We start from the raw sequence: 13,868 nt of genomic DNA, 5'->3' as shown, positions 1-13,868 counted from the left end.
TCGAATCCTGACCTTGACCATCACGAGAAAACAATACAATACCTATCTTAGATCGCTATTTAAAAAAGCAACTTTAAGCCTACCCCCAGAAGAACAAACAGACAGGAGACCCACCATACCAGTCATAGTGAGTCTAACAAGATCCACATATCTTTTCAGCAATGCTTAATCACATCCCCTGAAGAATAATTGGAAACATTTAATTGTTAGGGGTGTTACGTTAATGTACTATGGATAACAGAGCTACATGTATCAGTCAGATAGCAGCCAATGCTGCATCAAATGAATAGGTGCTGCCACCCAGTGGGACTGGGATGTAATCTCACCTGAGAACGTGACAAGAGGCAGGGAAGCGTTTGCCTGGCTACCCATCCACATCGCTCTGGCCAAATGGCGTTTATAGGGTGTGCACTAGTTTCCACAGCCATATATCACAGAAATTCGTGAAACAAAAAGTAACTTTTTTGGTTTTAATGTAATGTTAGGCATACGGTTAGCAGTGTGGTTAAGATTAAATGTGAGATTAGGTTTAAGAATAGAAATGATAGAAATAGGCGGAGTTTATGACTTTGTGGCTGTGGTAACTAGTGACGAACCGTTTGTAGTAATCGATAGAGCAGCTGAAATACATTCAGGGTCTTCAGGCAAGGGAAGCGTGCTCCAATGACATTACATCCCTTTGGATCAAGTTGTGTGTGATTGATGCTGTGCACACCAGAGTCAAGACCATATCAATGACGAGTTGACAAATGTCCCAACTGCCTGAGAGAATGAGATGAACATGAATGGATAGTAGTAACACAGAAATTAGGATAAACACTTATTCAAAGGAAAATGTCATTTAATTTTAATTTACATGACATTTAAAACTAATAACATTATGTCAGTTTTCCCAAATGTTTCACATGGCTCTTATTACTGAAATATGCTAGCCTTTACAAAATAACAAGCTCTGAAGTAATAGGATACGCAGTCCTTGAATTACTGCACCATACTGAAAAAGTAGTAATAGATTTATAGATTTACAATTTCATTTTGTTTATAAAACAATTACATAATCTTAAGGTCTTTAAATTTTCCTCAATACAAATAAACCGTGTAGAAGTATAAAGCGATCTAGACAAGATAAAGCCTGAGAATTAGCTTATAAATCAGGGCAGATTTGATATAACTGGTGCGGCCTTGAAGCGTAGAAGGCCATGGTTGTTTGAGCCAGTTATGTCAGATTGACCATTCCTCTATCCACATCAACTCAAACTCATTCTCCATTGTAACCTAGATGGTGAAGCTTCCCCTCCACATCAGAAATGACTAGAGGGAGCAGGCAGAAATCATGATGTAAGAGTAGAGGAAGTTGTTATCTACTGGGAATAGTAGTACTTTGTGCAGAGAGGTATGGGGATAATGTATAACCAGGTAGGGATGAACAAAACAGTCTAGTTTAAATTTAACTTACTATCTGTAACATATTCTAACGGATTTCCCTACAGATCACATATGTTTCTGCAACAGCAGCAGCAGCTGGCATGTAACTTAGATCATGAAAATGTACATCCATGCTTAGTGTAGTAGTAGAGGTTCGTCTCGGTTTTGGTGAATCCTGTCTAGAAAAGTGTGCTATCAGTGTGACCACTGGGAGAGTTGAAATATACTTAAGATAAATGTGTTTGGCAACAACATACACAGAGGGAAAAACTATATTGCACAATCAGGAGGAAACAAAGCTGCCTTGACCAACTGATGGGAGACAGGCATCATAAACCTCTAAATAGTGGTGATATGCACTCCATGATTCTAACAATCACATAATATAGATACTGTGTGGTAGGAGGTTAAAGTTTCTCTCCACCAGAGGGCATTAAATGCATGAGAGAGTGACTGATGTGACCATGTCAATCTCAGAGGTTGAGGAGTAGCATGTTAAAGATGGGATGGGAATGAGATCAAGCATTTAAAAAAAACATTGTATGTTGTGACTGTAAAAGCAATGGGCACAGCCCACATTGTTATAAAAGGCCAGCTAATCTGTGTCCTTTGAGACACAGTCGATAAAATAAAAATCCCATATGAAATTATATATCACAAATTATATTGCCGTTAAAAACATTGCCAAACAAGCCACATATACATAAAATCTATATTTTTTTGTTGCTTCGCTATTAGATAGCCTGATGAGGATTGCTTTCCCCTCCTCACAGCATCAGGAATTACATGACAAACTAAAATTAAAACCTCTAGAGCCATTGCGGCCAAACAAGCGAGATCAGTTGTGCGGAGATCATCATCACTATCAACATAATTATCCTTATTTACATGTTTATTATGACTTCCATTCTTTAAAGTAAATCGTAGCCCTGTCAGAGCTCTGGCACAAGTGTGGGAAGCCCGCTAAAGCATAGGACATGATGTCAGAAGGCCTTTGTTATACACAAGCAATAAAACAGAAAAGGCTTTCTCTCCCTCTTCAGCTGCAAACATTCCCAGAAGCTGTTCCTAAAGCACTGGACCGGTCCAGAGTAGCCTGTTCAAAACCCTATTTCCAGTTTTTTCTTAATCTGCCTCTATTAGGCAGGCAGGCATTAGTGAGTTAGGAGGAGGACAGCATAGGATTAGGCCCTTTGGTTCCCTTTCAGGCAGCAGCAGCATCTCAAAAACAACAGAAAGGATCTAATCATAGTTTATGCGCCTCCACATCCGACCTCGTTCCATCTCTCTGTCCTCTCATCCATGTCCTCCTTATTCCAAAGCCTTGCCTTGCTGTGCAGTGTGATGAAGATGATCGATAAGGTTGCTCTGTGTAGTTGGGGATGTACTTTGAATATAGCCTCATATCCCCTGGATTTGCTCCTGTAGATGCAGCGAGGTGGGGGGGGGGGGATAGGTTTGTACAGCAGGGGTCAGATGCCAGTCTTGTCGCTGTAGAACGGTGTGACGTGGAACATGTAGCAGTGCGTACACACCCTGACGGCCTTCACCTGGCCATACCGCGGTAACGGGGCTGAGTGGGAGGAGCAGCGAGAGCAGAAGATCTAAAAAGACACAGAGCAAACAAGGTACATTTGATTGTTCTTCATTTATTTTATGTAGTACAGACAATTCTAAAGGGAGATCTGTTCAGGTGTTTTGTGTTACCTTGCCACAGCTCCTACAGTGGTGCTTCCTGCGGATGACGGTGAAGGGGGCCTTACAGGTGATGCAGGAGTCGCATTCCTCATCAGGAACCCAGTCTGGGGGATCTACAGGGGAAAAGCAGGGGCACATTAATAGTGGTGCTTGTTTATATGTGTGTCACACTGTGTGCATGCATGTCATGTGTGTATGTGTTTTAAGGAGAAAAGAGAGGTGCTGACCTTCAAACTGTCCCTCCAGGGCCTTGGCTGCCAGCTCCGAGGAGGAGATGGTCTCCTGACAGAGAGAACAGTCCTCCAGCACAGCACTGCGCAGCCCTGGACATGCTGCACCACCACACAGAGCACAGCCATGTCATTACGATTAACATTACCATCACAGACAAACAAACTGGAAGAACTACACTAAGACACCTGACATTACTGCAAGTTAACCCTGATGTAAAGATAAAAAAGCTAAACAGAAGCATCTGTTCCTCACCCTTCTCCTTGTTATTGTCCCCCTGCTCAGAGGTAGCCATGACTTCAAACAGTGTCTTCAGAATGCTTCGAAGGTCTGCGGCATAGTTTGTCTGCAGCTGGTCAGCAACACCTGGAGGTCAAGAGGAACCAATGACATTATTATTAATTGTTTTTATTAGGATCACCATTAGCCGACGCCAATGGCGAAAGCTAGTCTTACTGGGGTGCAACACAAAGAAAAATACATTAATGACAAAAGACTTTACAATTCACATACATTTAAAAACATTAACATGTAGTGGGTGTGTGTGTGTGTGTGTGTCTATCAGTTACAAATACGTCACATGGGGGAGAGGCGTTGCTTTATTTGTTTTTTTAAACCAGGTTTGCTGTTCACTTGTGCTATATGAGATGAAATCATGGCTCTGTATAATACTGTACGTTTCCTTGAATTTGACCTGGGGACTGTGAAAAGACCCTTGGTGGCATGTCTGGTGGGGTAAGTGTGTGCATCAGTGCTGTGTGTAAGTTACTATACAAACAATTTGGAATTTCCAACACATTGTTTCTTATAAAAACAAGAAGCGATGCAGTCAATCGTTTCTCAACTCTTAGCCAAGAGAAACTGGATATTTGCCCTCTGATTACAATGAAGAGCAAAACGTGCCACTGTTCTGGGCCAGCTGCAGCTTAACTACGTCCTTCTAGTATGACTGGACAATAATCAAGATAGGATAAAACTAGAGCCTGCAGGACTTGCTTTGTGGAGTATGGTGTCAAAAAAGCAGAGAATCTCTTTATTACGGACAGACCTCCCCATCTTTACAACCACTGAATCAATATGGTTTTGACCATAACAGTTTACAATCTAAGGTAACGCCAAGTAATTTAGTCTCCTCAACTTGCGCAACAGTCACACCATTCATTACCAGATTCAGCTGAGGTCTAGAACTTAGGGAATGATTTGTACCATATACAATCTTAATTTTAGAGATGTTCAGGACCAGTTTATTACTGGCCACCCATTCTAACTGACTGCAACTCTTTGTTTAGGCTTGCAGTGATTTCACAAGCTGTGGTTGCTGATTTGTATAGGGTTGAACCACCATCATACATGGACATATAGGCTTTGTTAAATGCCAGTGGTAGGTCATTGGTAAAAATAGAAAAGAGTAGAAGGGAGCTGTCCTGCGATACACCACACAATGAACAACGGTGTTGGAGGAGATGGCTGCCGTTTTACGGGCTCCTAACCAATTGTGCTATTGTGTGCGTTTTTTGGGGATTATTTGTAATTTATTATGTACATAACGTTTCTGCCACTGTCTCTTATGACCGAAAATACCTTCTGGATATCAGGACAGCGATTACTCACCTCGTACTGGACAAAGATCTTTTATTTAACGAGTTGGACGCAAAGGATTTACTTCAGACACCCAACAAGGCCCAAATCTCTGATTCGCATGAGAAAGAGAAGGAGATATTGGGGACGTAGGTTGGGATGTCTTGTAAGGATCCGACGGCGAGTGGGTAATCCAACTCTACCATCAGTCCTATTAGCCAACATGCAATCATTGGATAGCAAACTGGATGAGCTCCGATCAACACTATCCTACCAACGGGACATTAAAAACTGTAATATCTCATGTTTCACCGAGTCGTGGCTGAACGACGACATGGATAACAGCTGGCTGGGTTTTCCGTTCATCGGCAAGATAGAACAGCTGCCTCCGGTAAGACAAGGGGTGGCGTTCTGTGTCTAATTGTCAATAACAGCTGGTGCACAAAATCTAATATTAAGGAACGCTCAAAGTTTTGCTTGCCTGAAGTAGAGAATCTCATGATAAGCTGTAGACCACACTATTTATCAAGAGAGTTATCTATATTTTTCGTAGCTGTCTATTTACCACCACAAACCGATGCTGGCACTAAGACCGCACTCACCGAGCTGTATAAGGCCATAAGCAAACAAGAAAACCGGGGACCCTAATGAAAGGAAACTTAAATCCATTCGACCTAATTTCTACCAGCATGTTACATGTGCAACCAAAAGAAGAAAAAAACAAAAAACTCTAGACCACCTTTACTCCACACTCAGACACATACCAAGCTCTCCCTCACCCTCCATTTTGGCAAATCTGACCATAACTCTATCCTCCTAATTCCTGCTTACAAGCAAAAACTATAGCAGGAAGTACCGGTGACTCATTCAATACGAAGGTGGTCAGATGACGCAGATGCAAAGCTACAGAACTGTTTTGCTAGCACAGACTGGAATATGTTCTGGGATTCTTCCGATGGCATTGAGGAGTACACCACATCAGTCACTGGGTTCATCAATAAGTGCATTGATGATCCCCACAGTGACCGTACGTACATCCCCAACCAGAAGCCATGGATTACAGGCAACATCCGCACTGAGCTAAAGGGTAGAGCTGCCACTTTCAAGGTGCGGGACTCTAACCCGGAAGCTTATAAGATATCCCGCTATGCCCTCCAACGAACCATCAAACAGGCAAAGCGTCAATACAGGACTAAGATTGAATCCTACTACACCGGCTCCGACACATGTTGGATGTGGCAGGGCTTGCAAACTATTACGGACTACAAAGGGAAGCACAGCCGCGAGCTCCCCAGTGACACGAGCCTACCAGACGAGCTAAATTACTTATATGCTCGCGTCGAGGCAAGCAACACTGAAGCATCCGGATGACAGTGTGATAACGCTCTCCTTAGCCGATGTGAGTAAGACCTTTAAACAGGTCAACATTCACAAGGCCACAGGGCCAAATGGATTACCAGGACGTGTCTCTGAGCATGCGTTGACCAACTGGCAAGTGTCTTCACTGACATTTTCAACCTGTCCCTGACCGAGTCTGTAATACCAACATGTTTCAAGCAGACCACCACAGTTCCTTTGTCAAAGAAAACCTGCCTAAATGACTACCGACCCATAGCACTCACGTCTGTAGCCATGAAGCGCTTTGAAAGGCTGGTCATGGCTCACAACACCATTATCCCAGAAACCCTAGACCAACTAAATTTTGCATACCGCCCCAACAGATCCACAATGATGCAATCTCTATTGCACTCCACACGGCCCTTTCCCACCTGGACAAAAGGAACACCTACGTGAAAAAGCTATTCATTGACTACAGCTCAGTGTTCAACACCATAGCGCCCTCAAAGCTCATCACTAAGCTAAGGAACCTAGGACTAAACACCTCCCTCTGCAACTGGATTCTGGACGTTCTGACAGGCCACCCCCCAGGTGGTAAGGATAGGTAACAACACATCTGCCGGGCTGATCCTCAACATGGGGGCCCCTCAGGGGTGTGTGCTCAGTCCCCTCCTGTACTTCCTGTTCACCCATGACTGTATGGCCAAGCACGACTCCAACACCACCATTAATTCTGCCGATGACAAAAATAGTGGTAGGCCTGATCACCGACAACGATGAGACAGCCTATAGGGAGATCAGATAACAACCTCTCCCTCAACGTGATCAAGACAAAGGAGATGATTGTGGACTACAGGAAAAGGAGGGCAGAGCACGCCCCCATTCTCATTGATGGGGCTGTAGTGGAGCAGGTTGAGAGCAGGTTCCTTGGTGTCCACATCACGGTCCAAAAACACACCAAGACAGTCGTGAAGAGGGCACGACAAAACCTATTCCCCCTCAGGAGACTGAAAAGATTTGGCATGGGTCCCCAGATCCTCAAAAGGTTCTACAGCTGCACTATCGAGAGCATCCTGACTGGTTGCATCACTGCCTGATATGGCAACTGCTCGGCCTCCGACCGCAAGGCACTACAAAGGGTAGTGCGTACGGCACAGTACATCACTGGTGCCAAGCTTCCTGCCACCCAGGACCTCTATACCAGGCAATGTCAGAGGAAGGCCCTAAAAATTCCCAATGACTCCAGTCACCCTAGACAGACTGTTCTCTCTGCTACCGCACAGTAAGCGGTACCGGAGCGCCAAGTCTAGGTCCAAAAGGCTTCTTAACAGCTTCTACCCCCAAGCCATAAGACTCCTGAACAGCTAATCAAATGGCTACCTGGACTAATTGCATTGAGCCCCCCCAACCCAATTTTTACACTGCTGCCACTCTGTTTATTATCTATGCATTGTCACTTTACCTACATGTACATATTACTTTAATTACCTCTAACCTGTACCCCCGCACATTGACTCTGTACTGGTACCCCCTGTATATAGCCTCATTACTCTTATTTTATTTTTGCTCTTTATTATTTGTTGTTCCATTTTCTTTAACACCTATTTTTCTTAAAACTGCATTGTTGGTTAAGGGCTTGTAAGTAAGCATTTCACTAAGATCTGTTGTATTCAGCGCATGTGACAAATACAATTAGATTTTTGACTTCACATGTTTAACATTAGAGAAGCTTCCATTAAAGAAAACCCTCTTCTATTAGATAGATAGCTCTGAATCCACAATATGGCAGGGGTTAAAAAGCCATAACACGTTTTTTTCAAACAGGTTATGGTCAATAATAAAGGCTGCACTGATATCTACTAGTACAGCTCCCACAATTTTCTTATTATAAATTTCTTTGTCATTTCTGTCAGTGCAATACATGTTGAGTGCCCTTTTCTCTATAAGCATGCTGAAAGTCTGTTTTCAGTCAAAAAAAATTCCAACAGTTTGCTAAGAGCCGGCAGCAAGCTGATAGGTTGGTGATAAGGCCACTACCCATTCTTGGGAAGCGAAATTACTTTTGCTTCCCTCCAGGCCTGAGGACAAACACTTTCCTCTAGGCTCAGATCAAAGTTATGACATAATATACTGTAGGAGTGGCTATAGAGTCAGCTACCATCCTCAGTAGCTTTCCATCTAAGTTGTCAATGTCAGCAGGTTTGTCATTATTGAGCTATACTTTTTCCACCTCTCCCACACTAACTTTACAAAATTCAAACTTACGCTTTTTTTCATTATCTGTTTTTTTTATACATGAATAGGATGCCGCACAGTTCGTTGTTGGCATTTCCTGCTTAAGTTTGCCCACTTTGCCAATAGAGTAATCATAAAAAAAAATTGGCAACATCAAATGGTTTTGTCATGAATAAGCTTTCTGATTTGATGACCATTGGAGTTGAATTTGTCTTACTGCCCATCATTTCAAGTACTTTTCCCCCATCATTCTTTATATCATTGACCTTGCCTTCATAATACAGTTACTTCTTTTCGTTGAATTTAGTCACATAAGTCAGATGTGCAGCCAGACTTATTAGGCACTCCTTTTGCCCCATCTCTTCCAACCATACAGTTTTTCAATTCCTCATCAATCCATGGAGCCTTAACAGTTCTAACAGTCACTTTAACAGGTGCATGTTTATCAATAATTAGAAGAAGCAATTTCATAAATTAATCACGTGCAGTGTCTGGATGCTCCTTATCACAGACCAACAAAAATATATAAACGCAGCAAAAAAAGAAACGTCCTCTCAACTTCATTTATTTTCAGCAAACTTAACATGTGTAAATATTTGTATGAACATAAAAAGATTCAAAAACTGAGACAAACTGAACAAGTTCCATATACATGTGACTAACAGAAATGAAATAATGTGTCCCTGAACGAGGAGGAGGGGGGTCAAAATCAAAAGAAACAGTATTTGGTGTGGCCACCAGCTGCATTAAGAACTGCAGTGCATCTCCTCCTCATGGACTGCACCAGATTTGCCAGTTCTTGATGTGAGATGTTACCCCACTCTTCCACCAAGGCACCTGCAAGTTCCTGGACATTTCTGGGGGGGAATGGCCCTAGCCCACACCCTCCGATCCAACAGGTCCCAGACGTGCTCAATGGGATTGAGATCCGGGCTCTTCGCTGGCCATGGCAGAACACTGACATTCCTGTCTTGCAGGAAATCACGCACCGGACGAGCAGTATGGCTGGTAGCATTGTCATGCTGGAGGGTCATGTCAGGATGAGCCTGCAGGAAGGGTACCACATGAGGGAGGAGGTCTTCCCTGTAATGCACAGAGTTGAGATTGCCTGCAATGACAACAAGCTCAGTCCGATGATGCTGTGACACACCGCCCCAGACTATGATGGACCCTCCACCTCCAAATCGATCCCGCTCCAGAGTACAGGCCTTAGTGAAACGCTCATTCCTTCGAAGATAAAAGCGAATCCGACCATCACCCCTGGTGAGACAAAACCGCGACTCGTCAGTGAAGAGCACTTTTTGCCAGTCCTGTCTGGTCCAGCAACTGTGGGTTTTTTGCCCATAGTCGACGTTGTTGCCAGTGATGTCTGGTGAGGACCTGCCTTACAACAGGCCTACAAGCCCTGTCCAGCCTCTCTCAGCCTATTGCAGACAGTCTGAGCACTGATGGAGGGATTGTGCGTTCCTGGTGTAACTCGGGCAGTTGTTGTTGCCATCCTGTACCTGTCCCAGAGGTGTGATGTTCGGATGTACCGATCCTGTGCAGGTGTTGTTACACGTGGTCTGCCACTGCGAGGACGATCAGCTGTCCGTCCCGTCTCCCTGTAGCGCTGTCTTAGGCATCTCACAGTACGGACATTGCAATTTATTGCCCTGGCCACATCTGCAGTCCTCATGCCTCCTTGCAGCATGCCTAAGGCACTTTCACGCAGATGAGCAGGGACCCTGGGCATCTTTCTTTTGGTGTTTTTTTAGAGTCAGTAGAAAGGCCTAAGTTTTCATAACTGTGACCTTAATTGCCTACCGTCTGTAAGCTGTTAGTGTCTAAACAACCGTTCCACAGGTGTATGTTCATTAATTGTTTATGGTTCATTGGACAAGCATGGGAAACAGTGTTAAACCCTTTACAATGAAGATCTGTGAAGTTGGATTTTTATTAATTATCTTTGAAAGACAGGGTCCTGAAAAAGGGATGTTTCTTTTTTTGCTGAGTTTATAATCCACATAGCTAAATATTTTATATGATCTCTTACACAGTATTTTAGGCCCAGCTTTAAGAACCTGGGCTTTCCTGGATACAACCACTATATTATGATCCCTGCATCCACTGGGTACGGATACAGCTTCAGAACAAAGTTCTACAGTATTAATACAAATATGATCAATACATGTGGATGATATAACTCAAGTAGCGTTTGTAAACACCCTGATAGGTTGATTAATAACCTGAACCAGATTAGTAATCTTGAGCGGCCAGCATGATGAGCGGCCATCTTGATGAAAACCAGTCAATATTCAGGTCCCCAAGAAAGTAGACCTCTCAGTTTACATCATATACACTATTAAGCATTGTACACACAGACATTATTTAGGTACTGACTGTTAGCACTTGGTGGCCTACAGCAACATTGTAAAATAATAGGCTTTAGATGAGACTGGTGAACCTGCAACCACAACGCTTTAATAACACTTGACATGAGATCTTGTCTAAGCATTGCAGGGATATGGCTCTGAATATATACAGCAACACCTCCCCATAGGCATTCCTGTCTCTTCTGTAGATATTATATCCTTGAATTGCTACTGCTGTATCATGAAAGGAATTATCTAAGTGAGTCTCAGAAGTGGCTAATATATGAATGTTATCTGATGTTATCAAGTTAATGATTTCATGAACTTTATTTCTAAATCTACACATACGCTGAGTGTACAAAACATTAGGAACACCTTCCTAATATTGATTTGCACCTCCTTTTGCCCTCAGAACAGCCTCAAATCGTCGGGGCATGGACTCCACAATGTGTCGAAAGCACTCCACAGGGATGCTGGCCCATGTTGATTCCAATGCTTCGAACAGTTGTGTCAAGTTGGCTGGATGTCCTTTGGGTGGTGGACCATTTTTAGCCCTTACCTGGGTAGTTTATCAGAAATAAAAATGGAAAAGAACAAACAAAGCAAAAAATAAAACAGCATTCCATCAATCAGTTTGTGTGTGTAATTGTGTGTGTGCTGGGGGGGGGGGGGGGGGGGGGGTGTGTTGAAGCTACGAAACGACATGCTTGGCTCTCATCCCTTCCAGGCTTTTGGGAGGGAGGCTGGACAATGAGACTGTCACAGTGGATGTAAGCAATGTCCCCACGCGCTTTGGCAGCTTTCATGGCTGGGATAAGTTCTTTCCGCTTATGGCGCACAGCTTCAGGATAGTCCTCGTTGTCCTCAAACGCCGTCCAGGTTTCGTGTGGAGATTTTGCAATTCCGTCCCCAACAATATTGTTCCGCCTTGATTCTCCCTCAAGATAATCAGATTTCTCCGTCATTGTTATCATGGATTCACATACACAACTGATGTCCTCTCTCAATGCCTTACAGATTGCTGTCATCTTGCTGTTCTCCTCTTTAAACTCATCGAGCTGACACTGGGAGAACTGCTAACTGTTCTTCAGGTCCTGGACCTCTCTGGTCAGATAACTAATAAAAGAATGGACTGACCACCAGTATTTGGACAAAACTTGAAGCCAGTTTCTTTTTGTTGTAAGAACTGCTTGTAGAACAATTGTTGTCCTCAACGGTACTCCCACCGGCTTTGGTCTTTGTTATGGTAGTAACGTGGGCTACTCTGTTACTCCTCTCAGTTCCAGAAAGGGCAGCTCACAAGGCAGACGGAAACAGCAGCGATTCAAAACAGGTCACTACCGGGACAATCTGTAATTCTAGCTGAATGGGCTGTGGGGTGTGTACAAGCTGCTAAGAAAACCTGGCTAGCTTGATAGCTAGCTAACTAATGTTACTTAGACGCTAGGCTAGTGTTTGCGCCAACAAGGGAACAATGAGCTACTTCTCTGGAGCAAAATAGACCTGCTATTCTTCCATGTAATACATTGAATGCCCTACACCTTAATGTGATGGTGAATAAATAAGTCCATTAATTCATAGTTATTTTGCAAAAGAAAGCCACACGTTTCAATGCATGCCACTGGAACTGGAGGCGTGCAAGCTAGGCATAAACAGGATACCGGGTGCAACTGTGGTGCATATGAGAAAAGAGAAAAGCCAAGTAGGCTAGTGCATTGTGGAATACAGTGTAAAGCCGTTGGAGGGTGTTTGGAGTACAGATCAGTAAAGTAATAAAAGTACATTTTCATTTTATTTTGGTGTCAAAGTATTAATAACAAAATAAACAAAAACATGAGCAACATGTAGACTGATTTACCCCATCAAACTACAGCTATACCCTTGGAGCGAGACCACTATCCGTTCTAGGATCCCTATTGTTTTCTCTATATATGCAGCCTCTTGGTGATGTCATTGAGAAACACAATGTCAACTTTCCCTGTTATGCAGACGACACACAAGATGTACCTTTAGATGTAACATGGTGAAATCCCAAAATTGCCTACCCTTGAAGCGTGTGTTTCAGATAAGAGGAAGTGAATAGCGGCAAATGTACTACTTTTAAACTCGGACAAAACAGAGATGCTAGTTCTAGGTCCCAAGAAACAAAGATCTGCTGTCAAATCTGACAATTAATCTTGAGGGTTGTACTGTCGTCTCAAATAAAACTGAAGGACCTCAGCGTTACTCTGGACCCTGATCTCTACTTCAATGAACATATAAAAAATATTTTATGACCAGCTTCGCATGTCGTCTTCGTAACATTTGAAAATTCTGAAACTTTTTGTCCAACTTTGATGCAGAAACGCTAATCAATGCTTTTGTAACTTCAAGATTAGACTACTGCAATGCTCTACTCTTCGGATAAGGCACTAAATAACCTTCAGCTAGTTCTAAATTAGAGGTCGACCGATTAATCGGAATGGCCGATTAATTAGGGCCGATTTCAAGTTTTCATAACAAATCGGTATTTTTGGACACCGATCATGGCCGATTACATTGCACTCCACGAGGAGACTGCGTGGCAGGCTGACTACCTGTTATGTGAGTGCAGCAAGGAGCCAAGGTAAGGTGCTAGCTAGCATTAAACGTTTCTTATAAAAAACAATCAATCTTAACATAGTCACTAGTTAACTACACATGGTTGATGATATTACTAGTTTATCTAGCTTGTCCTGCGTTGCATATAATCGATGTGGTGCCAGTTAATTTATCATTGAATCACAGCCTACTTCATCAAACGGGTGATTTAACAAGCGCATTCGCAAAAAAAGCACTGTCGTTGCACCAATGTGTACCTAACCATAAACATCAACGCCTTTCTTAAAATCAATACACAAGTATATATTTTTTAAACCTGCATATTTAGTTAATATTGCCTGCTAACATTAATTTCTTTTAACTAGGGAAATTGTGTCACTTCTCTTGCGTTCTGTGCAACAGAGTCAGGGTATATGCAGCAGTTTGGGC

At 43.0% G+C, this 13,868-nt stretch overlaps 1 protein-coding gene across 2 annotated transcripts in view; it reads right to left on the bottom strand.

The window, feature by feature from the left end:
- Positions 1-829: 829 nt before the first annotated feature.
- Positions 830-13,868, bottom strand: part of LOC120060332 (lateral signaling target protein 2 homolog) — a 53,439-nt gene continuing 40,400 nt past the window's right edge. For both annotated transcript variants that reach the window (XM_039009549.1, XM_039009550.1), the window contains 4 exons: positions 3,610-3,720; positions 3,351-3,455; positions 3,133-3,236; positions 830-3,029 (listed from right to left, as the gene is read on the bottom strand). In XM_039009549.1, coding sequence (XP_038865477.1) covers positions 2,898-3,029; positions 3,133-3,236; positions 3,351-3,455; positions 3,610-3,720 — 452 coding nt within the window. In that variant the 3' untranslated portion in view covers positions 830-2,897. The remainder of the gene's footprint in view (positions 3,030-3,132; positions 3,237-3,350; positions 3,456-3,609; positions 3,721-13,868) is intronic.

The sequence above is a fragment of the Salvelinus namaycush genome, chromosome 15 (genome assembly GCF_016432855.1).
Source record: "Salvelinus namaycush isolate Seneca chromosome 15, SaNama_1.0, whole genome shotgun sequence".
NCBI classification, from domain to species: Eukaryota; Metazoa; Chordata; class Actinopteri; order Salmoniformes; family Salmonidae; genus Salvelinus; species Salvelinus namaycush.
The sequence above is the reverse complement of the archived record's forward strand: the minus strand, read 5'-3'. Positions and strand labels throughout refer to the sequence as shown.